Below are 27,660 nucleotides of genomic sequence, written 5' to 3'. Positions count from 1 at the left end.
GAGCCCCAATGGCTTGTTTACGTTGGGAGTGTGATCTAATGCCCCTTCAATCGATTGCTATTCTCCTGCAGATTTCTCATCATGATAGATATCCATCATCCTGCTCTGCTTTTCTGAAGCTTTTCGACAGGGGGCATAGTGGACTTCGACCCAGCTGTCGTTCCGTTTTGTCTGGCTCTCGAGCGGGTCGGCTCCGGAAGTGGCGTCTGGCATCATATATATCGCACCTCACTGCGCCCCATGCTTGAGTTCCTTTTTTCTGCATACTTGCACGCTGCATGAGGAACACGACTCAAGTTTACCCATCTTTGTTTTGTACGTTTTTTCTTCAAAACCTCGACGCGATGTTGTCTCACAGGGTTTCGGGCTTCAATCGGTGCCGCAACTGCGAGGCCAACATTTCTGTGACCGACCCCCACGGCGTCTGTTTATGGTGTCTTGGTGTTAGTCACGACACATAGGCCTGCGCAACGTGTGCAAAGATGAAGCCGAAATACCTATGTGAGAGGGCCATGAAACTGGCCTTGGGTCGACCATGCGCGGTCGCTCATCCGGTCTTCATGGTCTGAGACTGAGGAGCCCACTCCCAAAAGGAGAAAGGAGCGACATAGCAATGGAAAGGAGCGACATTGTAAGAAAACCAAGAAATGGTCCTATTCCAGGAGCCACTCATCGTCTTGCTCACAGAAGAAGCGGCATCACCGCCATCGATGCGAGTCCAGCTCGTCGTCGCATTGAGGTAAGCTCTCTGCAGGGCTGACCACTCGGGAAGAGTGGGAACGTTTTAAAACTTCAATGTTAACTTAAAAAATGTGAGGAATCCGTTTTGAGGTACTTATCACTTAGAACTCTGCGCCCTCTTTATCTTGTACTACAGTTTAAAAGGTCGCATGGAACTAGGGTAACAATGGAGTCTTTGATTCCTCTACTCCATTAGGAAAAGACAAAGAAAAAGTTGGTTACCCTTGAGAGGTGCTCCTGCGCCCGGAAGAAATAAGTGAAAAATCCATTAATTGGAAAAAATCACACAACAGATTTCATGGTCCATAGCAACGGCCCGCCCACTCCTCTTCACGTGATTTCTCACGTCACCATTGTGATTTTTCCGGAGCAATGAAGCGGTTCCGGGGCATTTTCGGTAGCAGGGATTATCCCATGACTGGACATGAAATCTGACAACTATATGCATAACCACGCTATACAATGGCCCTGATTTGAAAAAGACGTTGGATACGTCGAAACACGTGTTATCACCATAGGGCAACATCTTTTAAGATAAATCGATAAATATCAATCTCAAATTGAAGTCGTGTGATTTTTTCCAATTAATGGATTTTTCACTTATTTCTTCCGGGCGCAGGAGCACCTCTCAAGGGTAACCAACTTTTTCTTAAACTTCAATGTTAGAAATGTTTGAGGCAAGCTACTGTAAGTGCGGCTCTGGCCCCCAACCAGCAAGCTTTGGCGGCAAAAGCAGCGCTCTGTGCTCCCGACACCAAGCCTGCCACTCCGTCGACATGGTCAGCGCCAAAAACGTCTTAGAGCGTTGTGCCTAATAGGCATAAGCGGTCGGAGGGCCATAAGGCTGAGGCCCATGACGCCCATCGGTTATCCATTCGGCCCTCGGCCCCAAAAGATCCTTTGGCATCGAAAACTTCGGCATCAAAACCTATTCTTAAGCCTTCTGCGCTAACAGTTCATTTGTGCCGCTGTTGAGATCGGGTTTCTTTGATTCGATGCATTCCATATTCGTCGTCGATGATCCTGAGGACTCAGTCGACCCCACCTACACGGGAGCAGGCGGTGCCGATTTTCTCGACGACCAGGCCAATTTATTGGCCCTAACTCAGGGTCTACAAAACGCCAGTGGTCTGGATACTTCCCCAGACATTGAGTTGCAACAGAACCAGCTAATATGTTGAGGGATCAGGTTCACAGGGTTGTAGACCCTCTTGGATTGAAGGCGTCCACCACACTCTTCAGGGGTATGAGCTCACTGGCGTTTTGAACGAGCATAACATGCCATTCAACCCAGCCATTGCGGACCCTTTAGCCTTCTTATGGCAGCACCCTTGTACCATTCCTTCTGTGAATGCACTTTTACATGGAAGTATAGTCTGGCAAGAGGAGTCCCTTCTTTCCTCACCACACAACCTTCCCCGGAATGGTTGGTTATGCTGGCTCCCACTATTTACACTAGACTTGCGGCATTCACCTCTAATCTACCTGGACAGAGAGGGGAAGAAATCTGACACATTGGCCAGAAAGGTGTTCACCTTCTGGTAGCATAGCGCTCAAAGCCAATAATGTAGCATGTGAATTCAGCAAATACTCTTTTGGCTTATGGAATGCTGTAGAACATTCTGCTGAATACGTCCCTGAGGGTGCCATGCAGGACTGATTTTTACAGCTGGTGGAGGATGGGAAGGAGGTAGCCAAGGAGTCCGTAGCAGACTGCGTTGGCAGAGCAATGGATTCAGCAGTTGTAATGAGATGACAAGCCTATCTAAAAACCTCTGGCTTCTCTCCAAATGTTCAAAACAGGTTGCTGGACATGGCTTTTGACGGTGACCTGCTTTTCGGGCAGAAAGCAGACGAATCCTTAGAGAAATTCAAGGAATCAAAGTTGGCTGCTAAATTATTGGGCCTAGCGGCGCAGCAGGCCAAACCTGCCTTCAGCTTCGCCTCAAGGGCAGAAGCTATAGATGTTATGTGCCTTATGGCAGGAAGGCACTGCTTCCACAAGTCAGGCAACGGCAGAGGCGATTCTTGCATCCCGGAAGGGGCAGAGGGGCCTCTAGAGGCCAACAAGCAGCAGCAGCATGGTATCCCGCGCCCTTTAAGCAGCTTTGATTTCCCCCCTCCCACGATGCACTGGTTGGTAAGAATAACTTCTGATGCCTGGGCCCTGCAGTTGATTTGTTAGGGTTATTGTCTGCCTTTTCTGACAGACCTCCACCTCCATCTGGGACAGAAGCTCCAGGAAGAACTGAGAGCCCTGTTGTCAAAGGGTGCCATGGAAGAGGTAACTCCCGATCAGAGTGGGTCGGGTTGCTATTCCCGGTATTTCCCGTCCCATCCTGCACCTGAGGGCCTTGTAAAAGTCCCTTTGGATGGACAAATTCAGGATGGTGACGAGAGAGATTCTCCACGCTCTCGAACTACAGTACTGACTGGTGTCAATAGACCTACAGGATGCTTATTTCCACGTGCCGATACATCAGAAGCACAGGAAGTTCTTAAGGTTCCTCATAGGCGAAAGCACTATCTGTTCAAAGTGATTCCCTTTGGGTTGACCTCCGCTCCAAGTGTCTTCACCAAGTTCATGGCGGTAGTTGCGGCTCACCTCAGGAGATTCGGAGTCCATGTATTTCCGTATCTGGACGACTGGATGATCTGAGGGAAGTCAGCAGGGCATGTCTTGTCTCAACTGGAGGACACCTGCCAACTACTGCTCAGGGTGGGCTTCTCCCTCAACTTGACAAAGTCCCATTTGACACCAGTTCAGCAGCTTCAGTTCATTGGGCCAGTCCTAGAAAAGACTTTTCCTCCCAAGGAAAGAGTCGGCAACATAGCCCAGATGGTGCATTTGTTTCAGAACCATGCCACTTTTCCAGCGGCTTGCTTCCTCCGCCTCTTGGGTCTCATGGCCTCCTATATTTTTCTAGTGCCAGATGACAGGCTAAGTATGACATCTCTCCAGTGGCTCCTAAGGGACCAGTGGTCTCAGTATGTGGGAGCTCTCAAGGATCACCTTTCAGTGTCCAGCCCAAGTAGTCAGCGAAATCGGCTGATGGAACGCGCAGAAATCGATTGGCGGGGGAACCCTTCTGTCCTCATTGGCGCCAGGCCCAAGTGGTCACTGATGCATCCCTGAAGTGGGGTTGGGGGCACCCACTGCGAGGATTTGCAGGTGAGCGGCCTCTGGTCTCCAGCAGAAGCCAAATGGCATATAAACAGGCTGGAGTTGCGGGCCATCAGGTTAGCCTTTACCCTGGCTCTGAGGGAAGCATGTCCTCGTCCTGACAGACAACACAGTGGCCATGCACTCCCTCAGCAGCAGGGTGGTGAGAGCTCCCGCCCACTCTGCACAGAGGATATTCAGCTGTGCTTCTGGTTGCGAGAGAACCAAATCTCGTCTCGGCAGATAATCTAGCGGGCACAGAGAACACTTTGGCGGATGCTCTTAGCAGGCAGCACTTGGTCTCGCACGAGTGGAAAGTGTGCCAGGAAGTCCTCAAGGAGGTCTTCGCTCTCTGCGGTTACCCAGCAGTAGATCTGTTCGCCATGGAGTCCATCAGGAAGTGCAAACAGTTTTGCTCAAAGGAATTCCCAGCATATGGTGCACTGAGGGATGTGTTTCTGGTGGATTGTATCTTCCCTCTACACTGCACCTCACCCCCCGATCCGGTCATTCCTTGGGTTCTCAGGAGGTTGAAGAGATTTAGAGATTTAGAGCGATCTTGATCTTGTTCGCCCCGGATTGGGCAGGGAGAATGTGATACTCAGATCTCCTGGATCTGACCATCTGTCCGCCTAACCGGTTGCTTTGGTGTCCGGATCTCCTAATCCAGTCGGAGTATAGAGTGCTCCCCGACTCCATATTCCCTCAACCTACATGCATGGCTCTTGAGAGGATGAGGTATGATGACACTGGGGCCTTTCAGAGGAGGTATTTGAGGTATTGCTAGCTGCACGCAGACCTATTAGATCTCTGTATGCGTGCAGGTGGAGAAGATTTTAGGCGTGGTGCAGGCAACGCGAGACTGGCCCTATATCTTGCCTCACCACCACTGTGATGGAGTTCCTTCTGTCACTGGCCTCGTCACGCCTTCATGTTGCCACAGTGAAGGGGTATTTGGCAGCCCTCTCTGTGTTCATCAGGTCCCCAGACCAAGGTTCCTTTTTTACTATTCCGGTCAACAAGTTTCCACCAACCCCTTTTGTTGTCCCAGACTGGGACCTCTGGTTTTGACCTATTTGATGGCGGCCCCGTTTGAGCCTATGCATTCATTTTCTTTAGGCTGTTGTCCGTTAAGACAGCTTTTTTGGTTGCGATCACATCTGCCAAGAGGGTTAGTGAACTGCAAGCCTTGTGCTGAAAACCTCCATTTATGAAGTTCTTTCGTGAGAAAGTCTCTTAAAGTCAGACCCGGATTCCTTCTGAAGGTGGTTTCAGAATTTCATTGGTCCCAGTCTATCGATTTACTTGTCTTTTACCCTCCTCCACATACCTCAATAGAGAAAGAGCGGTTCCACTGCCTTAACCCCAAGAGAGCATTAAGCTTCTATGTTGCTCGCACGTCTGAGTTTTGGAAATCGGACCAGTTGTTTGTGGCTCATTCCTTGTCTATAACAGGTCTTGCCATCACTAGACAAACCCTGTCACGTTGGAATATGTTGTGCATATCAAAGTGTTAACAATCGGCAGGCAAGGAGGTTCCAGCGAGCATCGGGATCCACTTGACCAGAGGGGTTTCAGCCTCTACAGTCCTCCAGAGAGGGTTTCCTGTTGGGGGATAAATCCCGGTGGGGGGGGGGGACACTTGGTCATCCTTACACACCTTCACCAAGCAGTATGCCTTGAATGTTGCACGGGGAGTTGATGCAAAGCTTGGTAGGGTGGTTCTACAGAATCTCTTGTTGTGAGTCTTTCTGCTCTCCTCCGTTATCCTAACTGCTTAGGGAGTCTATCATGATGAGGAATTTGCGGGAGAATAGCAATCCATAGAATGAGAAATTACTCATCGTAATGATCTTGCTATGGATTCTTCTTCCGCAGATTCCTCATCGACCCTCCCATCCATCCTTGCTCAAAAAGTGCTGTAGGTTGCGGCTTCTGTCTAAACGAAAAGGCATCTGGTGATGGCTCTGGGATGACTGCTACATTTCTTTTTTTTTTTTAAAGATCAAAAAGGAATCTGCGGGAGAAGACTACATAGAAAGATCATTACAGTGAGTAATTTCTCCTTTGCAAAATTGTAGCCATTAAACCGCTATCATTTTAGACCTGATTGTGGTGCATACCGGAATCGTTAAAGTATAAGGAAGCAGTTATCAATGTATTGAATGTACCTGCCATGACTAAGGCATATCCACTTAGGATTTGCAGATCTAGAAATGTCAAATTTCTGGTCGAGCCAAGAGGGACTTGCATTGGGCTCTAAACAAGTAGTGAAAATTAGTTGTCATGCTGCTATAACAAGAAATATGAAACGGGCATGTGCCGCCCTAAAGACGGGGGCTCCTTATCTACTACTGAAGCAAAAAGGTTTTTGAGCCCTACCTGTACTAGTTTTCTCCAGGGTATGCAAGAGCACTGTATTTTCAGCTCCAGACGAATACACACAAGCTAGCAGCTGTTACTGCAAGATGGACCAATTCCCTGGACACTCAATGTAAGGTCTGTGAGTACCAAGTGGAAACATTAAAACATTTTCTACTACTTTGCACGGGTTATCATGGCTTCAGGAGGTGTTATTTGGCCCCTATTTTTAGATAGAAAAATATGAGTTATCTGGAAGTGACTCTAATTTATTGCAAAAGCATTACTGATGTGAATGAAGTTTACTACATTTCTTCACAGGACCTGGTTAAAAAGTGCAAAACTTGATTTGATGAGATTATGTCCTTATTTGATGAATTGTCCTTTTTTAATACTGTATTCTTATGTATGATGATTGGTTTATTTTATGCATAACCGTTTTTTTAAAGGTTTCCTAATTGTTTTTAACTGTATTGAAGCTTTTATGGTTTTGTAACCGACCTAGAGCTCTGTTTGAACACACATATATTTGTGAGCAGTTGTTTAATGGATAACTTATTAAATTACAGGAGCTGATATTGCTAAGGAAGCAAGTTCAGTTTCTTGCAGAAGAGAATGGGAAGTTAGTTGGTCACCAGAACATAAATCAGAAGATTCAGTACCTTGTGAAAGTTAAAAAAGAAAATGTTAAACTTACAGAGGTACGTTCTGTGATACCAAAGTATTTGCAATTTCATTGCTTGGTAATGAAGATATGCGAGTCCTGTTTTGAACATGTGTATAGGCTATGCCATACTTGATTATACTTAATCTTTCTCCCCTGAATGATTTTACTCGCATATGTATTTGTAGGCCTACTAGTGAAATGCATAGAGAATGGCTTGAAAGGCAGAGATGAGGGCATCATTACAATGTTGTGGCGCCTCCGTTTTTCAATTTTACACGTGAGAAATAATCTACTCGCTGTCTTTAAATGAGGTTCTTTTTGTTCTTAGGGTTTTTTGGTTTTTCCTCAGAACAGCTAGATAAACCCTTTTTACGTTATATATAAATGTTGAGTTATCAGTCTTTCGATGCTGCAAAGTATTAACAAAATGAAAAAAGAAAGTGACTGGGATATTTAAGGCACAGGTTTCTTCCCATCCAGGAAATTTGACCAAACTAAACAGACCAGATCCGATGGCCATGCAAAATCATCTCTGTAATAAATCGGTCTGTAAAGGAGTCCTTCCTCCCATTCCTATTAACTACATCTTTTTTCCGCTGTATTCGGAATCTTTTTCTATTACCACCAGGGACAGTGCTGCTCCACGTCGACTGCACTAGGAGCCATGTGTACCATGACTCACTGTGACTTCCTGAGCAGTAAATTTGGAGCCATCCGTACCCAAAGATGTCGGTTACTTTTTTTGGTGCACAGTGTAGCTGTTTAGGTACACCATCAGCTTTTTCTCAATTGCAGGATGCATATGGCCATGACAGACCCTTTCAAGGTTTGTCTTTGTCTTTGGAAGGAGTCACACCCTGGAGGACTGTAGCTCCTTCTAGCCCATCCACTCCAGTGGCCTTTGGGAGCGACCTTCTGCCTCAATGGTCGGAATTGCACACCATGAAAGTCGCCAGCTTTCATGCCTTCTTCCAAAAAGATGTGGACAACCACTGATCATATGGATGAAGACTGCTCTTGTGGTGAGGACCAAAAAGTCAAAAAGAAGCATCTCAATAGGTATCAATCCCCTAGTGACACTTGAAAGTGGAGATATCACCCCCCTCTTCAGGGAAGATAATGGCACCTTGGAGTCGCCACCTGTACTGAAGGTTACTTTTCCACACTAGATCCTCCATTCTAGTGCAGTGGGAGAAATGCGGGAGCCAGATGCTCGACCGCGTCACCAAGGCCATGGAGCACGTGGCATGGCCTTGTTGCCGGGACTCACTGTGCCACCTAACACCAGCAATGGCACCTCATTGGACCACAGCAGCATACCTGCTGTCTTGGTTGCAACACTCTGTCTTGATTGCGCCATTATATAGCCTCTTCACTCTGTCTTTGGTATCACAGCCCCCAGTGAAGGCTTCCTCTTTGCTAGATATATTGACACCTCACTCCTAGAACTCTCGCCAGCTTCCAGAAGTCAATTATTTTCAAAGATGGGCCAGATCAGTGGCCCAGGTTCTTGCGTGGTGGGCTGTACGAGACAACGTGCTGAGTGGAGGAACGTTCTTTAGTCAGCCTTGTCCCTAAGTGACGGTGGTCACGGATGCATCACTGACTGGCTGGGGCGCTCACCTGTGAGGCCTGACATTGAGTGGTGTGTGGTCTCCAACAGAGGCGTTGAGGGTGATCAGGCTTGGCCTGGTCGCTTTCCTCCTCTCTGTGAGACGCAAGACTGTGCTGATTCTGACGGACAACACAGTAGCCATGCACTACCGCAACAAGCGAGGTGGCATGGGGTCCTTGCCTCTGTGCTGAGGAGCAATGAGCCTATGGTTCTGGTGTCTGGCTAAGTGTCTCTGATGGCAGCTCATCTGGACGGATGAGAATGTTACAGTGGATGCCTTGAGCAGACTTGATTGATGGCGACCTCCCACGAGTGGACCTCTTTGCTTTCAGTGCCAACAGGAAGTGCAAGTTGTTCTGCTTCAGGGAATTTCCTCATTGGGGAGCTTTAGGGGATGCACGGACGGTCCTGTGGACTTTCGACTTCCTTTATTCGTCCGGTTGATCCCTGTCATTCTGCTGGTTCTCAGGAGACTGCACCTGTTCGGAACCACAATGTTCCTGATTGCCCCAAACTGTACCCGGAGAACATGGTATTTCAGAGAACACAGAGTTGTGGAACATGTCCATCTGCCCTCCCAGGCAGCTTTCAGAGGATAATGGACTTGCTCTCCCAACCTCAACAACTTGAACCTTCATGATTGGCTACTGAGAGGCTGAGATACAAGGAGTGTTACTTGTCAGACAGCGTCCTCAATGTGCTACTTTCAGCTTGTAGGCCCGTTAAAAAATCTGTTTATACCTGCAGGTGGTGTACATTTTCGACTTGGTGTAGGGAAAGGGACCTGGATTCTTTATCCTGTCCTCTGTCCCCCATGTTGGACTGTCTGCTTTCATTACCCAAGCAGGCCGGGAGATTGGCACTGTGAAGGGTTACCTCGCCGCTATTTGTGTTGAAGAGGTCCCCAGAACAGGGTTCATTTTTCACAATCCCCACTGTTCTACAGTTCTTGCAGGGTTTGTGGAACAAGTTCCCTCCCCGACAGATTGTGGTTCCGACATGGGATTTTAATTTAGTTTAAACATTTCTTTTATGGGTGCACCGTTTGAGTTACTTAATTCCTGTTCTATTAGATTCCTCACCCTTAAGGTCATTTTCCTGGTTGCCATCACTACCGAGAGACAGGTGAGAGAGCTACAGGCCTTGTCTGTTTTACCTCCCTGTTTTTTTTTTTTCCAAAGAGAAGGTGACATTGAGAGTGAGATCCTCCTTTCTGCCATTTCTTTCCATCTCTCTCAAAAGGTCCATCTTCCTGTGTTATTTCCTCCACCTCACCCTTCCAAGGCAGAGGATGATTCCATTGGTTGGACCCGGTACAGGCTCTGAAGTTTTAAGTCTCTCATACTAGAGAGGCTAGGAAGGATGACCAGCTTTTCGTTGGTTATGCTGGTGCTTGTGCTGGCACGGCTGTAACTAAACCGGTCCTGTCCAGGTGAATCATTCTCTGCATCTCAGAATGCTACGATCTGGCTATGAAGGATGTGCCCTGCAGAGGGTAGTGCCTGTCCTGAACATTTGCCAGACGGCAACGTGGGCTTCTCGGCCCACGTTCGCTAACCATTACTGCCTGGATTCCCTTGCAGACCAGAATGCAAGTTTTGGATGGCAGTCTTCCAGAGTTGTCTGTTTAGGTGGTGTCCTTTCTTACTCCCTCCTCCAGATTTTCGTACTGCTTAGGGATTCTATCATAGATGAGGAATCCGTGCCAGGAAAAAATCCATTAGAAGAACAAATTGCTTACCTCTTGGTAATGTTCTGATGGATGTTCCTGCCACGGATTCCTCATCGCCCTACTTACCTGCTCCTCTTGCGGGAAGCTAGTACACCATCGGTTCTACAGTCCCTCGGCTTTAGAGAGCTAGGGGAAAAAGGTGGGAGGTCATGGGGCGTCGCTATATATACTGCACCCGACATCATATCAGACGCAGGCTGTGTAGAGGTGTTGGTCGCAAACAGACGCGGAGCTGCGCTGCACCCCCTGGCAGTGGAAACGTTTTCGGAGAATATCTGCGCTCGGATAGGGATATCCTCGATGAGGAATCTGTGGCAGGAACATCCATCAGAGAGAACATTAATTCGTTGTATGGAGAGGCAAGTCGTTTGTTCTTCCTGTCATGCTGTACCTGGAATAGGTTTATTGATGTATATTTTCATATCCCGAATCATCATCGCCACAGAAGTTTGCTACTTTTCACTGTCATGGGACGCACTTCCAGTTCAAGGCTTTGTCCTTCAGCCTAAAATCCATGCAAGGGTGTTTAACAAATTCCTCGTCCCTGCCGCGGCCCACCTCTGTCGTTGGGGGATCCACATTTATCTATACATCGTTGACTGGTTGGTCAGAGCAGTCTCTATAGAGGCCACGATCCTTTGCTGGTCATAGCTGAGATCATCTGTCAATTGTGTAATGTCTTGCTTGACTCTGCACGCTCAGTTCTCAGGATCTCGACTGGACACACTGCCTTTGATCGCCACAACATCAGACGACAGTGAATTTCATCCTTGCGAATGTCCTGCTTTCATGGAAACCAGCTACTTCAGTCCGCAATCTGAAATTCCTGCTAGGATTAATGTTGTCCTGCATTCACCTGATCCAGCATTGCCAGGAATTTCTCGATGCCCTCTGGAAGCAAATCTCCAGATCTTGGTAGGACAAGATTCTTCTGACACATCCTTTCCACAACGCTCTACGCTGTGGATCCGCTGCCAAATCTTACCCAGGGAGCGCCCTTTTGACTACTAGACCATCAAGTAAGAGTCATGGCAGACGCATCCCTAGAAGGCTGGGGAGCACACACAGGACGTTTTCCATGCTAGAGGAGAAAAGGCTTTGCATCACTCTTCTGGAGTTGTGTGCAGTGTGCTGGGCCCTTGTGGTTTTGTGTGTAGTGCCCTATAATCTATTCAAACAGCATGTGAGTCTATGAAAAAGCCAATGCTGGAAATGCAATAAATTGCATACCTGTAACTCCAGTATTGATATCTTTCCTTTAATGACTCTTCTTAGTTTATATAGCCACGTTAACGTTCACTTGCCAAATCTGAAGATGTCCTCCAGGGGTGGAGTTAAGGGAGTCCCCTCTATTGGCTGTGGAGCAATATGACCCAAAATGACTCTGATAGAGCACAAAAGTGACAGCAGTTTTAATCACTAAGTCTAAACTAATTTAATGTTACTGACGACAGGGAATACTCAAACAGCATGTGAATCTATGAACGATACCAATGCTGGAGAACAGGAGTTACAGGTAAGTAATGTATTCTTTCCTTTCTTCCGTGCTCTCTGCTTGCTTTAGGAACTGGCTTGACAAGTTTCTTTTTTTTTTCTCAAATTTCTTCGACACCATGCCTCAACCCTGCCGTAACAAGGGGGGTCCTGGGAGTCCCTCTGCCAGACATTAGTCCTGGTTACGAGAGACTTACCCAGAGTCTTTAGCTCACTATCTTTCACAAAGAAGAAATATCTCAAACATATCAGTCTTTGTCCTGCCCTGGGGCAGTCCAGCACCGAAATGCAAGGCAATTCTCCTCTGAACAAGAGTACCAACAGAAGCCCCAGACACGTGTTTCGGTCTGGTTGGACCTCATCAGTAGGGTGGATCTGTGCCTCTCTAAGAATAGTGAGCAAGGGGTCCACGTCTGGATTCCCCTAGTAACTTAGGGTGAGACCCAAAGTTACTTAAATATTGCGACCGGCAGATGTCGGTATCGGATATGCACTGGATTTGCCTCTATTGCTTAGGCGAGGTGTACGACAACCAGGACTGCGGGTCGTGCTAATCCACGGCACCCATAGGCTATGTGAAAAGATGCAGTGAAGATCTTCACCTGCGTCCGAAAGGCTAGGCATGAAGTTCTGCCGCCTCCTTAGCTGTCTTGTGGTGCTGATCGGCGTTCCAAATAGAGGTCACTTCCATGCAAGGAGGACAAGAAGAAGCACCACTCCCCAAGCAGATCCTCGTACCGGCATTCTTTGTCCTCTTCTAAAAAGAAAAGCCACCACTCCAGGGGCTCACCAGAAGAAATTGTTCAGGTACCCTTTTCGGCTCAATCCTCCACTCCGGAGGAAGGGGAACACTTTGGCCTGAAGGTGCTATGCCTCTAGCCAAGGCGCTGGCAGCTTCAGCACCATTGGTTCAAGCGACCGCACTGACTGGTCCCACCACGTCATCTGGGACCGGCAGGTTACCACCTGGGGATCACGCCTGCACACTTAAGGGCTCGGGCCTGCACCCAAAGAGCGACTAAGTTCCCCAGTGCCGTCAGGCCCTACCTTCGGACATTCTCTGCGCTGGTTCCGACTTCTTCCTCGCTGCCTATTGGCACCGCAGTTGTTGAGGCCCCTCTGGCATTTGTTCCTCTTCCTTTGAAACCCTTCATGTCTAAGATATCTCTGACAAGGAAGGGGACCGGTTGCCATTTGGGTGGGAACCTTTGGTCTCCAGGGAAGCAAGGAACTTCCCAGAAGAGGGATGGAAGATGAAAATGTCCAAGGGCTGCCTTGGATCTCCAGGAGGCCAGTGGTCTGTGGCACCTCCCCTGAGTTGGCCATTCTTTCACCCTCCACTCCTGGAAAGCCTCAGACAGCTTTTCAGAAAGTGAGGGTTAAGGTGGTTGATACCCTGGGTAGATCTACTCCATCGAGGCCAAGATTCAATTAGAGTTGACTGGCATCCTGGACGAAAGCCCCAAACTCTATCATTCAATTTAGCAGTTGAGACCCCAGTGCTAGAGCTGTGGTAGAGGCCCGCTTCTACACCTGCGGTAAACGGGGAGTTGGCTAGGAAGCATTGTCCTGCCCCCTCAGATCCAACTTTCTTGTACACTCATGCCTCCCTTGAGAGCTTAGTGGTACAGACTATGACTGCAAACCTGAAGTCATCCACCTTTCCTTCTCTCCCCCCTGACAGGGAGCATAAGAAGCTGGATGTCTGGGGGAAGAAGGTTTTTGCGTTTGGCAGCCTCGCCCTTTGCACAGGTAACACCTCTTGTATCCAGACAAAGTTCTCGTTTGGTCCATTGTGGACAATGCGACTAATCACATCCCTGTGGGGTAGATGCGGCAGGGCTTCCTGTCTATGGTCAACGATGGCAGGGAAGCCTCATCAGATCTTGCAATTTGTCACTACACACTGCTTATTGTGTCGGTAGACCCATGGCCACAAGTACAGTGGTACATTCACTCCTGGATGAGGACGTCCAGGTTCGCAGAAGATGTCCAGGCTGAGCTTTTGGACATATCTTTTGATGAGCAGAACCTGTTTGGGGCTAAAGCTGATGACTCCCTCCAGACATTTCAATTTTCAAAAGTTATGGCAAAGTCTATACAGCAACCTTCTGCACTCGCTCTTGTGCACAGCTTGGGCTTGTCCCTGAACTTCAAAATGTTTCAGGTTTTGCCATCCCAGTCTCTACAATTTATCAGAGCAGTCTTGGACACTTGACTGGGCAGGGCATTCCCACCTGTGGACCATGTAATGGCCTTCCTGTGCCTAGTGAGGCTCATGGCCTCCTGCATCCTAGTGGCTCTGGAGGCGAGGCTGCGCATGGGATCGTTTGTGTTTCCTCCGTTGCCAGTGGTCGCAATTTCAGGGCCATATGTGGCACCTTATGCAATACCACGTGGCTTGTGATCTTGCTTGGTGGGCCGTGACGGACAACTTTCTGAGAGGTGTGTTGTGTCCTCAACCCGGGCCACAGTTAACGGTTGTCACCAACACATCTCTGACCGGTTGCAGCATTCACCTTTCAGAACTGACAGTGGGCGGACTGTGGTCTCACTGAGTCTCGGGAATAGATCAATTTGCTGGATCGGAGGGCTGGCTGTGCTAATCCTAACTGACAACACAGTAGCCATGAGCTACCTCAATAAACAAGGTGGTGTGGGGTCCTTGCCACTATGCAGAGAAGCAATGTGACTTTGGTTCTGGGCTCTGGAGACTTGCATCTGAATGCTGCCCATCGGCTGGAAGAGTGAATGTCAGTGATTGCCTTGAGCAGACCGACTTCGCCTCCCACGATTGGGAGCTCTATCAGGAAGTTCAGGAGGATATTCTTTCCTTTTGGGGAACTCCTCAAGTAGATCTCTTCACTGCCAGTGTGAACAAAAGTGCAAGTTATTATGCCCAAGTAATTTCCTCATCAATGAACTATGGGGGATGCACAAGCTGTCAAATGGACATAAACCTCCTTTATGCGTTCCCACTTATATCCCTGTCACTGGGTCTCAAGAGATTGTGCCTGTTCAGTACCACATTGATCCTGATTGCTCCGGACTAGGTCCAGGGGATGTGGTTTCTGGAGTTGCTGGACATGTCCATCTGCCCTCCTTGGTGTCTTCAAGGAGAGTAGACTTGCTCTCCCAATTGGAGGGGCGTGTTCTCCACCGAACCTCAGCATCCTGAACCTTCTTGATTAGCTACAGAGAGACTAAGATAGTGGGACTTGTCTATTTATGCCTGCATGTGGGCTACATTTTCGGCTTTGGGCCAGGAGAGCCATCTGGGACCTCCATTCCGTCCTTTTTCCAGAGTTTTGGAATTTTTGCTGTGCTTGGCCCAAGCGGGCCTGCAGATTGCCACTGTTAAGGGATACCTCGCTGCTATTTCGGTATTCGAGGTCCCCGTAACAGGGTTCGTTCTTCACAATCCCCACTATCATGATGGTATTGAGCGGTTTGTGGAATCCAGTTTCCTCCATGCCGCTTTGGGGTTCAGGTGTGGGATCTAAATTTGGTTTTGACTTTCTTTCTGTGTGCGCCGTTTAAGCCTCTCCATTCCATTAAGGTGATTTTCCCAGTTGCCTTCACTTTGGCAAGATGGGTGCGTGTGCTCCAGGCGTTTTCTGTTAAACCTCCTTATTTGGTTTTCTTCAAAAGGAAGGTAACATTGATAGTAAGACCTTCCTTTCTTCCAAAAGTGGTCTTGGATTTTCATCTCTCCGAAGATCTGTCTTCCTCTGCTTTTCCCCTCTGCCTCACTCTTCTAAGGCAGAGGAACAATTCCATTGGCTGTACTCTGGGCGGCCCCTCAGCTGCTTCATCTCTCAGATGAGAGAGACCAGGAAAGAGGGCCAGCTCTTTGTTGGTTATGCTGGCATCTGTGCTTGCAGTGCTGTGACCAAACAACCCCTTTCCTCCTTCCCCATTAAATTTAGTATAGTACACGGCCATGCCCCCGAGGCCCTGCCCTCTGGTGCTTCACCTCAGTCCCTTTTTCTGCACGGACTGTGTCGGACCTGGCAGCTAGGCACAGAGGCTTTTTTGAACTTTCCGCTTGCTCACTGTTTTGTTTTTCAATCCTCTTAACCTCCCTTCAGTGCATGGCCTCCCCCGGCGCATGTCGGCTGCACGAAGATTCACAAGATGTGCGTTCTGCGACCGCTTGTTCCCGACCTTGGACCCCCATGCACTCCTTCTTGATTGCCTGGGGCCCGAGCACAGCTGGGACCTGCGCACCGCTTGCAGCGCTCTCGGTCACCGGGCACTGAACAATCGGTTGTCCCGTTGGAGGGAAATCTTCCACTCTCCTCCACCAACTCACCTTAAGGACCTTGTCTTCAGGACCTCACACCAAGACAAGCTAGGGCCCTGTATTTAGTACGCCTCCTCAGCGCAGAGATTTCTTCCCAGGGTTTCCCCCGGGTGAGGGTTCCTTGGATTCAGGTTCTGATAGGCCCAAGGCCGCTAAGACTGCCGGCTCAATGGCCCTGCCGGGCTGTCTTCGGAGGGGCGGTCAAGTTAGTCATCCGTATCGACCCCTAAGGGGCAAGGGATCGTCATGTTCCATCTCCAAGAGTCAGTCCTCGGCACGATCCAGCATGGCTCCGGGTGCTTCCTCCTAGGTTGTGAGTCCGGGCAGTTCGACTACCGTCCAGCCGACCGAGGGCTCAGCGCTTACCAGAGTGATTGGAGGTCGACACTTCTGTTTCAGGTTCAAGGAACAAGGCGTGTCCTCCCATGTCTGAGCCAGCATGTGGCTCAGGGCCTTCGCGCCCTCCCACCCAGGGTGTGGCGGAAGGGCCCAAGATGACAGATAGGTGTGTGGAGCCAGCTGGGTCGGCTGCCATCTTGGATTCGAGCCTGGGCCCTCCCATGTTCTTGCCCATTGAATGCACATTGCAAGAAGGTTCCAGCCCCCTTCCCTCTGGAAGTGGCGGTGGACTATATGGTAATGGTGGCTGGTCTCCTCAGGGATACATCAATCCACCGCAGCCTTACGGCTACACGCCTCACGCGCATTGGCTCTTTGATCAGGAGCAGAGACCCAGCGCTTCTTAGGCCTGGGCCCCTCAGGACCCGGCGGCTTGCAAGGACTACATCTCTGATCGTTATCTCCTCCTCATGCTTTCCCTGCTAATGACGGGGATCCTCAAGGACCTAGTGAAGGAGGTGATCCCGCAGGTGGCGCCACCTCGATCTCCCGCTCTGGGCCCTCTGGCTGTCCCTCCAGCTCTGCCAGTGCTTGTCCCTGCCCCGGTCCAGGCCTTGCCAGTTATCCAGACCCCGCTGCCTCCGCCTGTACCACCAACGCCTCCCCCTCAACAACTGTTGGACCTGTCTTCAGGTCCGGATCAGTGGGGGAGTCTGCCGGCAACCCTCCGTCTGTGAAAAGGGGAGGGGGTGATGACGGTGGTGACGCCCAGGACGAATCCTCTGCATCTGTTAAGGCCTTTTATGATTGCCTTCATTCTTGGGGGTCACTCTGCCTGAGGAAGCCCTCAGGAGTCGGGAGTGCTAGCAGAGGTTTTGGGCAAGTGTTAAGATGGATTTCTGAACTCTGACCTGGTGGACAGAGGTTCAGAAGGCCAGCCTAGTTTCTTGGAACATGGTAAACTCTGGACAAGCCAGACCAATCAAGGTTGCTATGGTAGACGGTCAAGACTAAGTCTCAGGAGGGGTGAGGGTGACTGAAAGACCTCAGTGAGCACACAGAGCAAGGACACTTACAAATGACTCCCAGACAGGTGTATATATCAAAAATATAAACACATTTATTACAAGGCCTTTGTAACTCAACACACAGTAGAAGAGTAACAGCAATCATACTAAACCAACACAACACAATCAATACAAGATATATACAAGACCATTGGGGTGTAAAGGGTTAAAGGCATGACATATTCACAACCTAGAGGGGAAGAAAATTGGCAGTGCAGATAGTCTTGAGTCCTCTTCAACATCAAACACACACACCTAACTTAGAGACAGTCCAAACCCTAAGAAGAGAGGAGCCTTATGCTCAATAGTACATTTAGTGCAGGCCCTCGCGGTTATTCCAATGGGTAATACAGGGTCTCTTCAGGGGTTTCTAGCAGCTCAGGAAGGTGGGTGAGGCGATGAAGAATAGATTCCCACTATTCGAGGAGGGCCTCCATTTGAAGGCACTGATGATTCCAAGGGTTGGGAATAGTTTGCTAGTTCGCACTAGCAGTGGAAAGGAGAGGGACCCCCAGGGGCCACTCGTGCGTGATAATGGATAGAGGTGCTAGGGGCCACCGTTTAAGGTTAGGGTTACTCAACGGCCCCAGGTGTCATGAACCACCAAATTCGACCATTTTGGACTTTATGGTCCAGGATGCACCGCGGCGTAAGCTCAGTGTTCCTTCCAAGATGGCCGACAGCCCAGAAACGCTGCTCTCTAGCCTTGACGCGCAACACCATGCCTTCTAGAAAACAGGCACGCCCCAGCGGCTCTGCGCGTCCCAACGCTTCTGCTTGGAGCTGCTAGACGTGTGCTCTAGTCTGCTGCTCGTGTTTTCAACACTTCTACCCTTCTGATCTACTTCCTGGAGCCCTCTTTCAGTTTCCTACAGTCCCGTAGTTAATTACCCTCTTCCCGAATTCCGCCCTACTTTCGGTACCGTTTACCTACCCCTACGAGCGTAGCTCGTGCTCCTCCTTCCTGGATCCGTGACTACCTTCCTGGATACTGAGCGCCGTCCGGCTTAGACGGCCGGACACCCACGCTGGAACCCGAAGAGCCGCGTTCCACCCTGTACATGTCTCGAACAGCGAGAAAGAAGGAACTTGCATCCAAGAAGTCCTCTAGCAAGGAAAAACAGGTGAGAAAAAGAGAAAGTTTTGACAGATTGAGACGCCTAAAGCCTGACATTGAAACTGACATGGAAGCTGCAGTCCAAGACCTCATGAGAGGTATGCAGGAATTAACTACAGAGGTACAGAACCTCAAGGCAGAAAACGCAGCGTTAAAACAACTGGTACTGTCCGAGATTCCGCAGTCAAAGAGAGCGTCCTGGTAGGAGGAGTTGTGGATAAATATGATTTTCCTTCAACGTCCCTGCGTTCCTTCCTTGATTCCTGTCGAGTGCACTTCACCTTCAAGCCTTACTATTTTTCCGCACCACGAGCGAAGGTCGGATTTATGATATCTCATCTCACGGGCAATGCCTTAACATGGGCGACTTCCCTAATTCAGAAGACCCACTCCTGGATAATTACGACGGGTTTGTGGATGCCCTTAAGGCCACGTTTGATCGACCAGACCAAGTTCTGGTTTGATCGACCAGAACTTGTCTACAGCGCACAAGAAAGACTTCTTGAATTTCAACAAGGCAGTCAAGATATGCTCACTTATGTGACACGCTTCAAGCAATTAGATAAGGAAGCCGATTGGTCTCAAGAAGCCAGTTTCACTCTATTCCGAAGGGGATTGAATGATGAAGTAAAGGACGAGTTAGCCAGAGTAGCCTGTCCGAGTTCATTCCAGGCCCTTATGGACCTTTCCTTACAGATAGACTTCAGGATCCAGAAAAGAAAGTCAGAGAAAAGGAAGACTAATACAACATCCCCTAGGGCAACTGTGGAATACTCTTGTCCTAAAGAAACCTCTGCTCCACGTGCCTCAGAACCAGAACCCATGCAATTGGGTGCCTTTCGTGGCCCTATTTCTCCTCAAGAAAGGCTCTGTAGGATCAATACCGGCCTTTGCATGTACTGCGCCTCTGATAAACATCTTGTGAGAGAGTGCCCAGTTGCGCCACCCCGACGTTCGGGAAACGCCAGCTCCCGATCCTAAGCGGAGCACAGCTTCGGCAGAAAGATGCCTGCTCCGCATCCATTCCTTCCTTGAACTCTACAGGACAGAATACCTTAGTGATTCTCCGGACATTCTTGACAACTACTGAAAGAGTCATTCCCCATCCTTGCTTTAGTGGATGGCGGTGCCATGGCTATTTTCATAGATCATGACTGGGCTGTCGCTCATAACATTCCTCGAGAACCCAAGGCAATAGTTCAACCCGTAGAAGGAATTGATGGCAGACCACTATCTTCTGGACCCATTACTCCCCAAACCAAGGAACTGCAACTCTCTATAAACAACCATCAAGAAAGGCTCCAATTTGACATCAAGGCTGCTCGCTATCCCATGGTTCTAGGAATGCCCTGGCTTCAGAGGCACAATCCTTACATCACTGGGCCGCTGGATCCCTATTTCTGGGTTCTGAATTTTGTATGAATCACTGTTTGTCTCAAGACACAACGCAAACCCTTTCAGTGTGCTCCCAGAACCACAAGCAATCATCCTTCAGTGTGTCCAACATTGTCCAAGTACCAGAGATCTATCAATCATATTCAGATGTGTTTTCAACAGCCATTGTTCAAGCTCTTCCGCCCCATAGACCTGAGGATTGTACCATTGATACAGATGCCTCCGCCGTTATTCCATTCGGAAGAATTTTCATATTGTCCGAACCCGAGAAGAAGGTGCTACGAGAATACCTGGATACCAATTTGGCAAATGGAACCATCCGACCTTCAAAATCTCCAGCTGATGCTTCTCTGTTCTTCATTTCAAAGAAAAACACTAAGGATCTTCACCCTTGTTTGGACTATTGTGGTCTCAACCAGTGTACCCTCAAAGACCGCTATCCACTACCCCTTATTTCTGACATCCTGGAGGCAGTTCGAGGAGACGACATCTTCACTAAACTCGACCTATGGGGTGCTTACCATCTCATTCGAATAAAGGAAGGTGATGAATGGAAGACGGCCTTCAGAACTCCCTTTGTCCATTTTGAATATCTGGTTATGCCCTTCGGTGTCGCCAACGCTCCTGCGGTCTTTCAACGATTCATGGATAGAGTTTTCTCTGACATGCTGTTCCTCTTTGTCATCTTATATCTGGATGATATCCTGATTTACTCCAAGGACCCCCAGATCCATCAAGATCATGTAAAGGCAGTTTTACAACGTTTACGTGAAAACAAACTCCTGGCCAAACCAGAAAAATGTCTTTATCATGCTCTCACTGTTCGTTATCTCGGATTTGTGCTAAGTTCCAAAGGAATTGGAATGGATCCGGCCAAGTTCCATTCCATACTCTCCTGGCCGGCACCCATGTCGTCAAACAAATTCAATCCTTTTTGGGACTTGCAAACTTCTACAGAAAATTCATTCCCACATTTTCTAACATAGTACATCCCATAGTGGAACTTCTCAAGAAAGATACTCCATTCAGTTGGTGCACAGCTCAAGAAAAGGCCTTTCAACAATTGAAACTAAAATGTACCCACGCTCCTATTTTGGTTCAACCCGACATCGATCGAACCTTCTTGGTGGAAACAGATGCCTCTGACTATGCCACTGGAGCGGTTTTAAAGCAAGAATTTGAAGACAATATGGAACACCCTATAGCCTACCTATCCCGGACCTTGACTCCCAGTGAAAGCCATTATTCCGTCCTGGTGAAGGAGTTATTGGCCATCCGACAAGCCTTCACCGACTGGCGTCATCTACTTTTGGGTGCTAAACATCCAGTGCAAGTATGAACGGATCATTGTAACTTACAAATTCTACAATCCCTGGAATGCAGGAATAGTCGACAAGCCGTGGGCCTTTTTTTTGTGCCCACTACCAATTCCAAAAAAAAAACACTTTCCTGGAACTAGCAACTTAGTTGCTGATGCCTTATCTAGGTGTGCTGACTACAAGAATATAGAAGCCCGGGCCTTTCCGAAGATGTTCCCTAAAGCAGTGTTTGTGGCACAAGCAAATTCTCTCCTGGAAGACATCTGTGCAAGAACACCTTCTTCCGACCTCTGGAAGGATTATTCCATGAATAATAAATGGTACTTAGCAGCAAAGGATGGGCCATACCCACACAAACACTGAGAGACCAGATCCTGAACCTCTGTCATGACACCTTAAATTCGGGACATCGAGGCATCACTACCACTTTCCGCCTCATACAGAGACAATTCTGGTGGCCAAGATTGATTGCTGACATAAGAACCTACATCCAAATGTGTGCGATGTGCAATCAGTACAACATGACAACAGGAAACCTGCAGGTCTTCTATATCAACCCATGTTACCAACACGCCCCTGGGAAATCATCTCCACTGACTTCATCGTGGAATTACCCCCATCCAGAGGATATACAACCATAATGGTCACTATCGACTTGTTTACTCACATGGCTCACTTTACACCCTTGTTCAAATTGCCATCATCGCTTGAACTGGCTGGAATATTCATAAAACACATATTCAGACTCCATGGGTTACCTTCCAAGATAATATCCGACAGAAGACCCCAGTACATATCCCAATTTTGGAAACAACTATGCCAAATATTAGGCATCCAGCGTGCATTGTCTTCGGGATACCATCCTGAGGCCAATGGGATAACAGAACAAGTACATCAGACCCTGGAACAGTATCTTCGCTGTGTTGCAACCAAGGTCCAGGATGACTGGTCACTTTTGATACCTGTAGCTGAATTCGCCTACAACAATTCTGATCATTCGCCATCAAAACAAGTCCATTCTTTTGCAGTCAAGGATTTCATCCTTCAGTTCTACCTTCTGCCCTTACACATCCTACCCCAGTCCCCGCGGTTGATTCCTGGATAGAAACATTGGTGAACGTACATAAAGAGGCAAAGCAAAACCTGGAAAAGGCCAGGATGAGCGTCACTCTATGCTGATACCAAGCGGAGACTGAGTCCTTCCTATGCAATCGGAGATAAGGTTTGGCTATCCTCAAAACTTCTGCCTCGACATCTGCGGCCAAATAAACTGGCTCCAAAGTATTATGGACTTTTCTCCATTAAGGAAATCATAAACCCAGTGGCCTTTCGACTCCAGCTTCCTGAAACTTGGAAGAGGATTCATCCGGTCTTCCACACTTCCTTATTGAAACCTTATGTACCATCTACTAGAATTGCTCCAAGACCTAATCCTGTGCTCGTCAATGATCAGATAGAGTTTGAAGTCTCCAGGATATGTGATTCCAGATGCAGACGGGGTCAGCTCCAATATTTGGTCGAATGGAAAGGATATCCTCCCAGCAAGCGCACCTGGGAACCAGTAGCCAACATGAATGGCCCTCGTATAATACAAAGATTCAATCGAGTCCACCCGGGCAAACCCGGTGGTTCCGGGTTCAGGAGGAGGCATACTGTCATGAACCACAGAATTCGACCTTTTTGGACTTCGTGGTCCATGATGCACCGCGGCGTAAACTCAGTGTTTGCTCCAAGATGGCTGACGGCCCAGAAACGCTGCGCTCTAGCCTTGACGCGCAACACCGTGCCTTCTAGAAAACAGGCATGTCCCCGCAGCTCTGCGCGTCTCAACGCTTCTGCTTGGAGCCGCTAGACGTGTGCTCTAGTCTGCTGTCTGTGTTTTCAACACTTCTACCCTTCTTATCTCCTTCCTGGAACCCTCTGTTTCCTACAGTCCCGTAGTTAATTGCCCTCTTCCCGAATTACGCCCTACTTTTGTACTGTGTACCTACCCCTACGAGCATAGCTCGTGCACCTCCTTCCTGGATCCATGACTACCTTCCTGGATACTGAATGCCGTCCAGCTTAGACGGCCGGACACCCACACTGGAACCCGAAGAGCTGCTTTCCACCCTGTACAAATCTCGAACAGCGAGAACGAAGAAACTCGCATCCAAGAAGTCCTCTAGCAAGGAAAAACAGGTGAGAAAAAGAGAAAGTTTTGACACCAGGCGCACTCGAGACCAAACTTCGCCAGTCGAGTCCTCTTCGGTTGCGGGTTCTACTGCGGCAATATGACTGTCACGATATTCAGATCCAAGGCGCAGGAGCGACGCAGTACCAATCACCCCCTCTGTGGTCGCGGAGCCCGCAAGTCTAAGCTTACACAGGCTTCCTAGACCAGAGCAGGGAAGGAGGGTTAGGGTCTCGAAGGTTGGATGGGTAGGGGGAGGTTAGGAAAACTGAATTGAGGGTGAGGTAGAGGTTATTGTTAGGATGGGGAAATTAGGGAAAGGCTGATTGTTGCACACTTTTGTTCAGGTGTCCTCAGCACCACTTAACTGTCCTTTCACATAAGCACCATTTTGTACATAGTTTGCCCCCTCACTGACTTGCCCTGTGTCATAATACCAGTACACAGATTTTAGGCAATACAACTTGGCATGCAGACTTAGCTCTGGTCTTTAGTGTCCTGTCCGTGTGTTAGGCAGAATCCTGTGCAGGAAGATTAAGACTACAGGTATGAGCAATAAATCCCCTTTGGTATCGGTCTGTACCACAAAGATTTAGTTGGTAGCTGTGGCTAAGCAGTCAGACCTATCTCAAGAGGGAGATGAGGAGTATTCAGGGTTTACACAATAGGACTACGATACTATGGCACAAGGAAACACTGACCAAAGCTTTGTATTAAAAAGAACATATATATTTATTTTATACACTTCTAGTTCAACACATAAATCACAGTTATTAAAGCAAGTTAAAATCAGTCAAGAAAAGTATACACAACTCCCTGGTTAAATTATAGACAAGTTTGAGCAAGAGTGAAAACTGAGCAAAACGGCACAGTGAAAACCAAACACAAATGGCACTCTATCAATTTCTCACAAGGGAGGGAAAGAACAAGTTATACATGCGTATGTCCTGGGAGGATAGCTCAGCGGCAACGTGCGCACCTTGGAAGCAAGACGACACAAAGCAATGCAAGTTCGATCCCCGGGTCCGCTCTTGGAAACCTCTGGGTGTTTAAGCGCGTTATAAATACGCAACTAAGACAAAAAAAAACAATTACGCAACTAAAACCCAACAAATTCCTGTAACAGCGCCTCGATGCCTGCGGGCTGTGTGAGCGCTTTAAAAATGAAAAATAAATAAATACAGAATTATACTCTTAGGCACCCTAGTAACACTTCCCAATAAGATTGTGAACAAGTTTAGGCAAGGCAGTACTTTAGCATGTATAATACTGAGGTGAAAACCGAGAAAAATGGCACTTCACAAGATTTAAAAGTGCGAAGGGAAAGGTGGTTATAAGAGTTGGGTGCACCAACACGTTTCTAGGTGAGTAGCAATCTAGAGGGGGAAGTTATAACAGATTCAGCCAGTGTCAATAGGCCTGTGCCAGAGAAGAGGCTCCTGAGGTGGCGGTTGTTCCTGGCAGTTCCTGCGGTTCGGGAGATCCAGCAGAGGAAGAGAGAGACTTGTCGTGGAGGAAGGTTCGAGTTAATGCACTGCCCAGGGATGAAACCAGCCGCGGTGCTGCCAAACAAAATAAAAGGTACGCTCCTTTAAATCGCGGTCCGGGTGGACGGGTGCCTGGCTATCCGGTCTCGGAGTGCAGGGCACTGACTATTCGACCAAGGCAGGTCCAGGAAGACGATTGGCAAACTGGTTGGCCCCACCAGCTCAAGGGAAGAAGGCTCTTGCAGATGAAGATCTTCTCTCGTCGTGTGGATAAAAGTGGTGAGACGCTGCAGCAGGGCTTCACCGGTGGTTCAGTTGGTGCAGATGTCTTTGGCTTCTCTCCTCTTCGGCTTCTTAGTTCCAGTGGCATGCCTTGTTCTTCCAGTCCTCAGGACCCTGCTTTTATGCAAAAAGATCCCCATTCATACAGCCTAGCTGTCACTCACACAGTGGAGTGGTCATCCTGGCGGGAGACCCTCCAGCCTATCAGGGCAGAGTGCGACATGGGTTTCTGAGGCAACCCTGTCCAGGGGTCCTTCTCCCCTTCCCACCCAATGGGTCCACCCCAGACTGAGTGGTGCCGACAGGAGGGCTTCTTGGCAGAAGCCCGCCAAAAGGACGATCAAAGGATCCCCGACCTGGGTTAGGATCTCAGAGAAAGGCACGAGAAAGAATGTATATAAAAGTACTGGCAAATAAAACCTACCAGAGTAAAGGTAATATAACAATAACCCGGCGGTATGTTAGAGGCTGTCAGTAAATGTGGTAGCCTCGAACAATGGGAAAATCCCATAGGGAAATATTCGCGGTCGAATATTTTTGGTAGTAACCACTGCCACCAGCCAGAAACCTTTGAGAGAGGGACTGTACGGTACCCTCTCGAAAATGAACATAGGGGAACAACTATTAACCCTTGCCAGAACCTCCATAGTAAGATGGTTTGTACTGGTTTTGTTCATAAAGAGTGACTAGTAAAGTCAATGGGGACTTTACATGCCCTGGGAGACAGTAGTCAGTCCCAGGGTATGGAGTCTATGTTTGGGAGTCGCTACAACACCCTTGTGTCACTGCACGGAGGGTGCTCTGTAACACATGTGGATAAAGATGGTATCTATGAGGGTGAGATAAACCCCATAGACATTAAACACAAAAAATAGCCTAGAACACACATAGCAAATATGCCTAAGAGTGGGAAAAAGAGTCTCACTCTAGCAGGAGAAAAAAACATACCCTTCAATTCCAGCAAAGCTGCTGGGGGACTCTATAGGTAAGGGAAATTAGCCATAGAATGAGAATCCACTCCTGGATGAGTCTCTTACCTCTAGTCAGTTACAAACATCCTAGAGAGACCATCAGCATTTTGGTGGTGACATCCTGACCTGTGCTCAGTGGTAAAATCAAACCCTTGGAGGCAGATTGACCATCTTAGCAGTTTTGAGTTTTCCCCTTTCATTTGCATCAACCATCTCAAGGGCTGGTGGTCTGTTTGAATAATGAAAGTAGATCCATACAAGTATTGTCTAAACTTCTTCAAAGACCACACAATGGCAAAACATTCTCTTTCAATAGTTGCCCACCTTGTTTCAGGTTCCTTCAGTTTTCTACTGATGAAGCAAATGGGGTGCTGCCTACCTTTCCTAGTTGACGGAGGACTGCACCTATACCTATATTGGAAGCATCTGTTTGCACAATGAAGGGTTGGTGGTAGTCGGGAGCTCTGCAAACTGGAGCTTGACAAAGGGCTTTCTTCAGACTTTCAAAGGCCTGATTGCACTCTTCATGCCATTTGACCCTTTTAGGGAATTTTGGAGAGGAGATTACATTCAGAGGAGAAGCTATAGATCCATAGTTCTCAATGAAATTCCAGTAATACCCAGTGAGGCCCAAGAAGGCTTTACTTGGGTTTGAGTAGAAGGGGTTGTCCATTTTTGCAAAGCTTCAATCTTGCTGGACCAAGGCCTCATTTCACCTCCTCCTACCTCATGCCCAAGGTAGACCACTTTACTCTAACCAATTTGACATTTGCTTGCCTTTATGGTCAGATGGGCCTGTTCAAGAGCCTTCAAAACTTATCCTAGGTGGTCAACATGTTCTTTCCAAGTAGGGCTGAACACTGCAATGTCATCCAAGTATACCATGCAGAAGTCCCCCATCCCATTCAGAACCTGATTAACCATCTTTTGGAATGTAACAGGTGCATTCTTTAGTTCAAAATGCATACACTTAAACTGGTATAAGCCAACTGGGGTGGCGAATGCAGTTTTCTCCTTGGCATGGTCAGTCAGGGCTATTTGCCAATAGGCTGACGTCAGATCAAATGTGCTGTGGAACTTGGTTGAACCAAGTCTATCCACCAGCTCATCTGTCCTTGGCAAAGGATGGGCATCAGTCTTAGTGACTGCATTTAGGGCTCTATAGTCCACACAGAATCGCAACTCCATGGATCCTGCTTTTGGTACTAACACAACTGGGCTAGACCATGGACTAGTAGAGGGCTCTATTACCCCGAGATCAAGCATCTTGTTGACCTCTCCTTTGATGTGGGTTCTTACATTTTCTGACATCCTGTAACCCCTGCTTTTGACAGGTAAACAGTCACCAGTATTGATATCATGCTGGCCCCAAGGGGTCAAGCCTGGTGCTAGAGAAAACAGAGGAGCAAATTGATTTAACAAAACTTTGCA

The 27,660-nt window shown here is 48.3% G+C and overlaps 1 protein-coding gene across 2 annotated transcripts in view; it reads left to right on the top strand.

The window, feature by feature from the left end:
* KIF15 (kinesin family member 15) overlaps positions 1-27,660 on the top strand; it is a 2,141,222-nt gene that overhangs the window by 2,083,641 nt on the left and 29,921 nt on the right. For both annotated transcript variants that reach the window (XM_069648268.1, XM_069648269.1), the window contains exon 34: positions 6,835-6,966. In XM_069648268.1, coding sequence (XP_069504369.1) covers positions 6,835-6,966 — 132 coding nt within the window. The remainder of the gene's footprint in view (positions 1-6,834; positions 6,967-27,660) is intronic.

This window comes from Ambystoma mexicanum, chromosome 2q, assembly GCF_040938575.1.
Source record: "Ambystoma mexicanum isolate Mex_15411 chromosome 2q, UKY_AmexF1_1, whole genome shotgun sequence".
NCBI classification, from domain to species: Eukaryota; Metazoa; Chordata; class Amphibia; order Caudata; family Ambystomatidae; genus Ambystoma; species Ambystoma mexicanum.
This window is presented reverse-complemented; position numbering and strand designations above follow the sequence as displayed.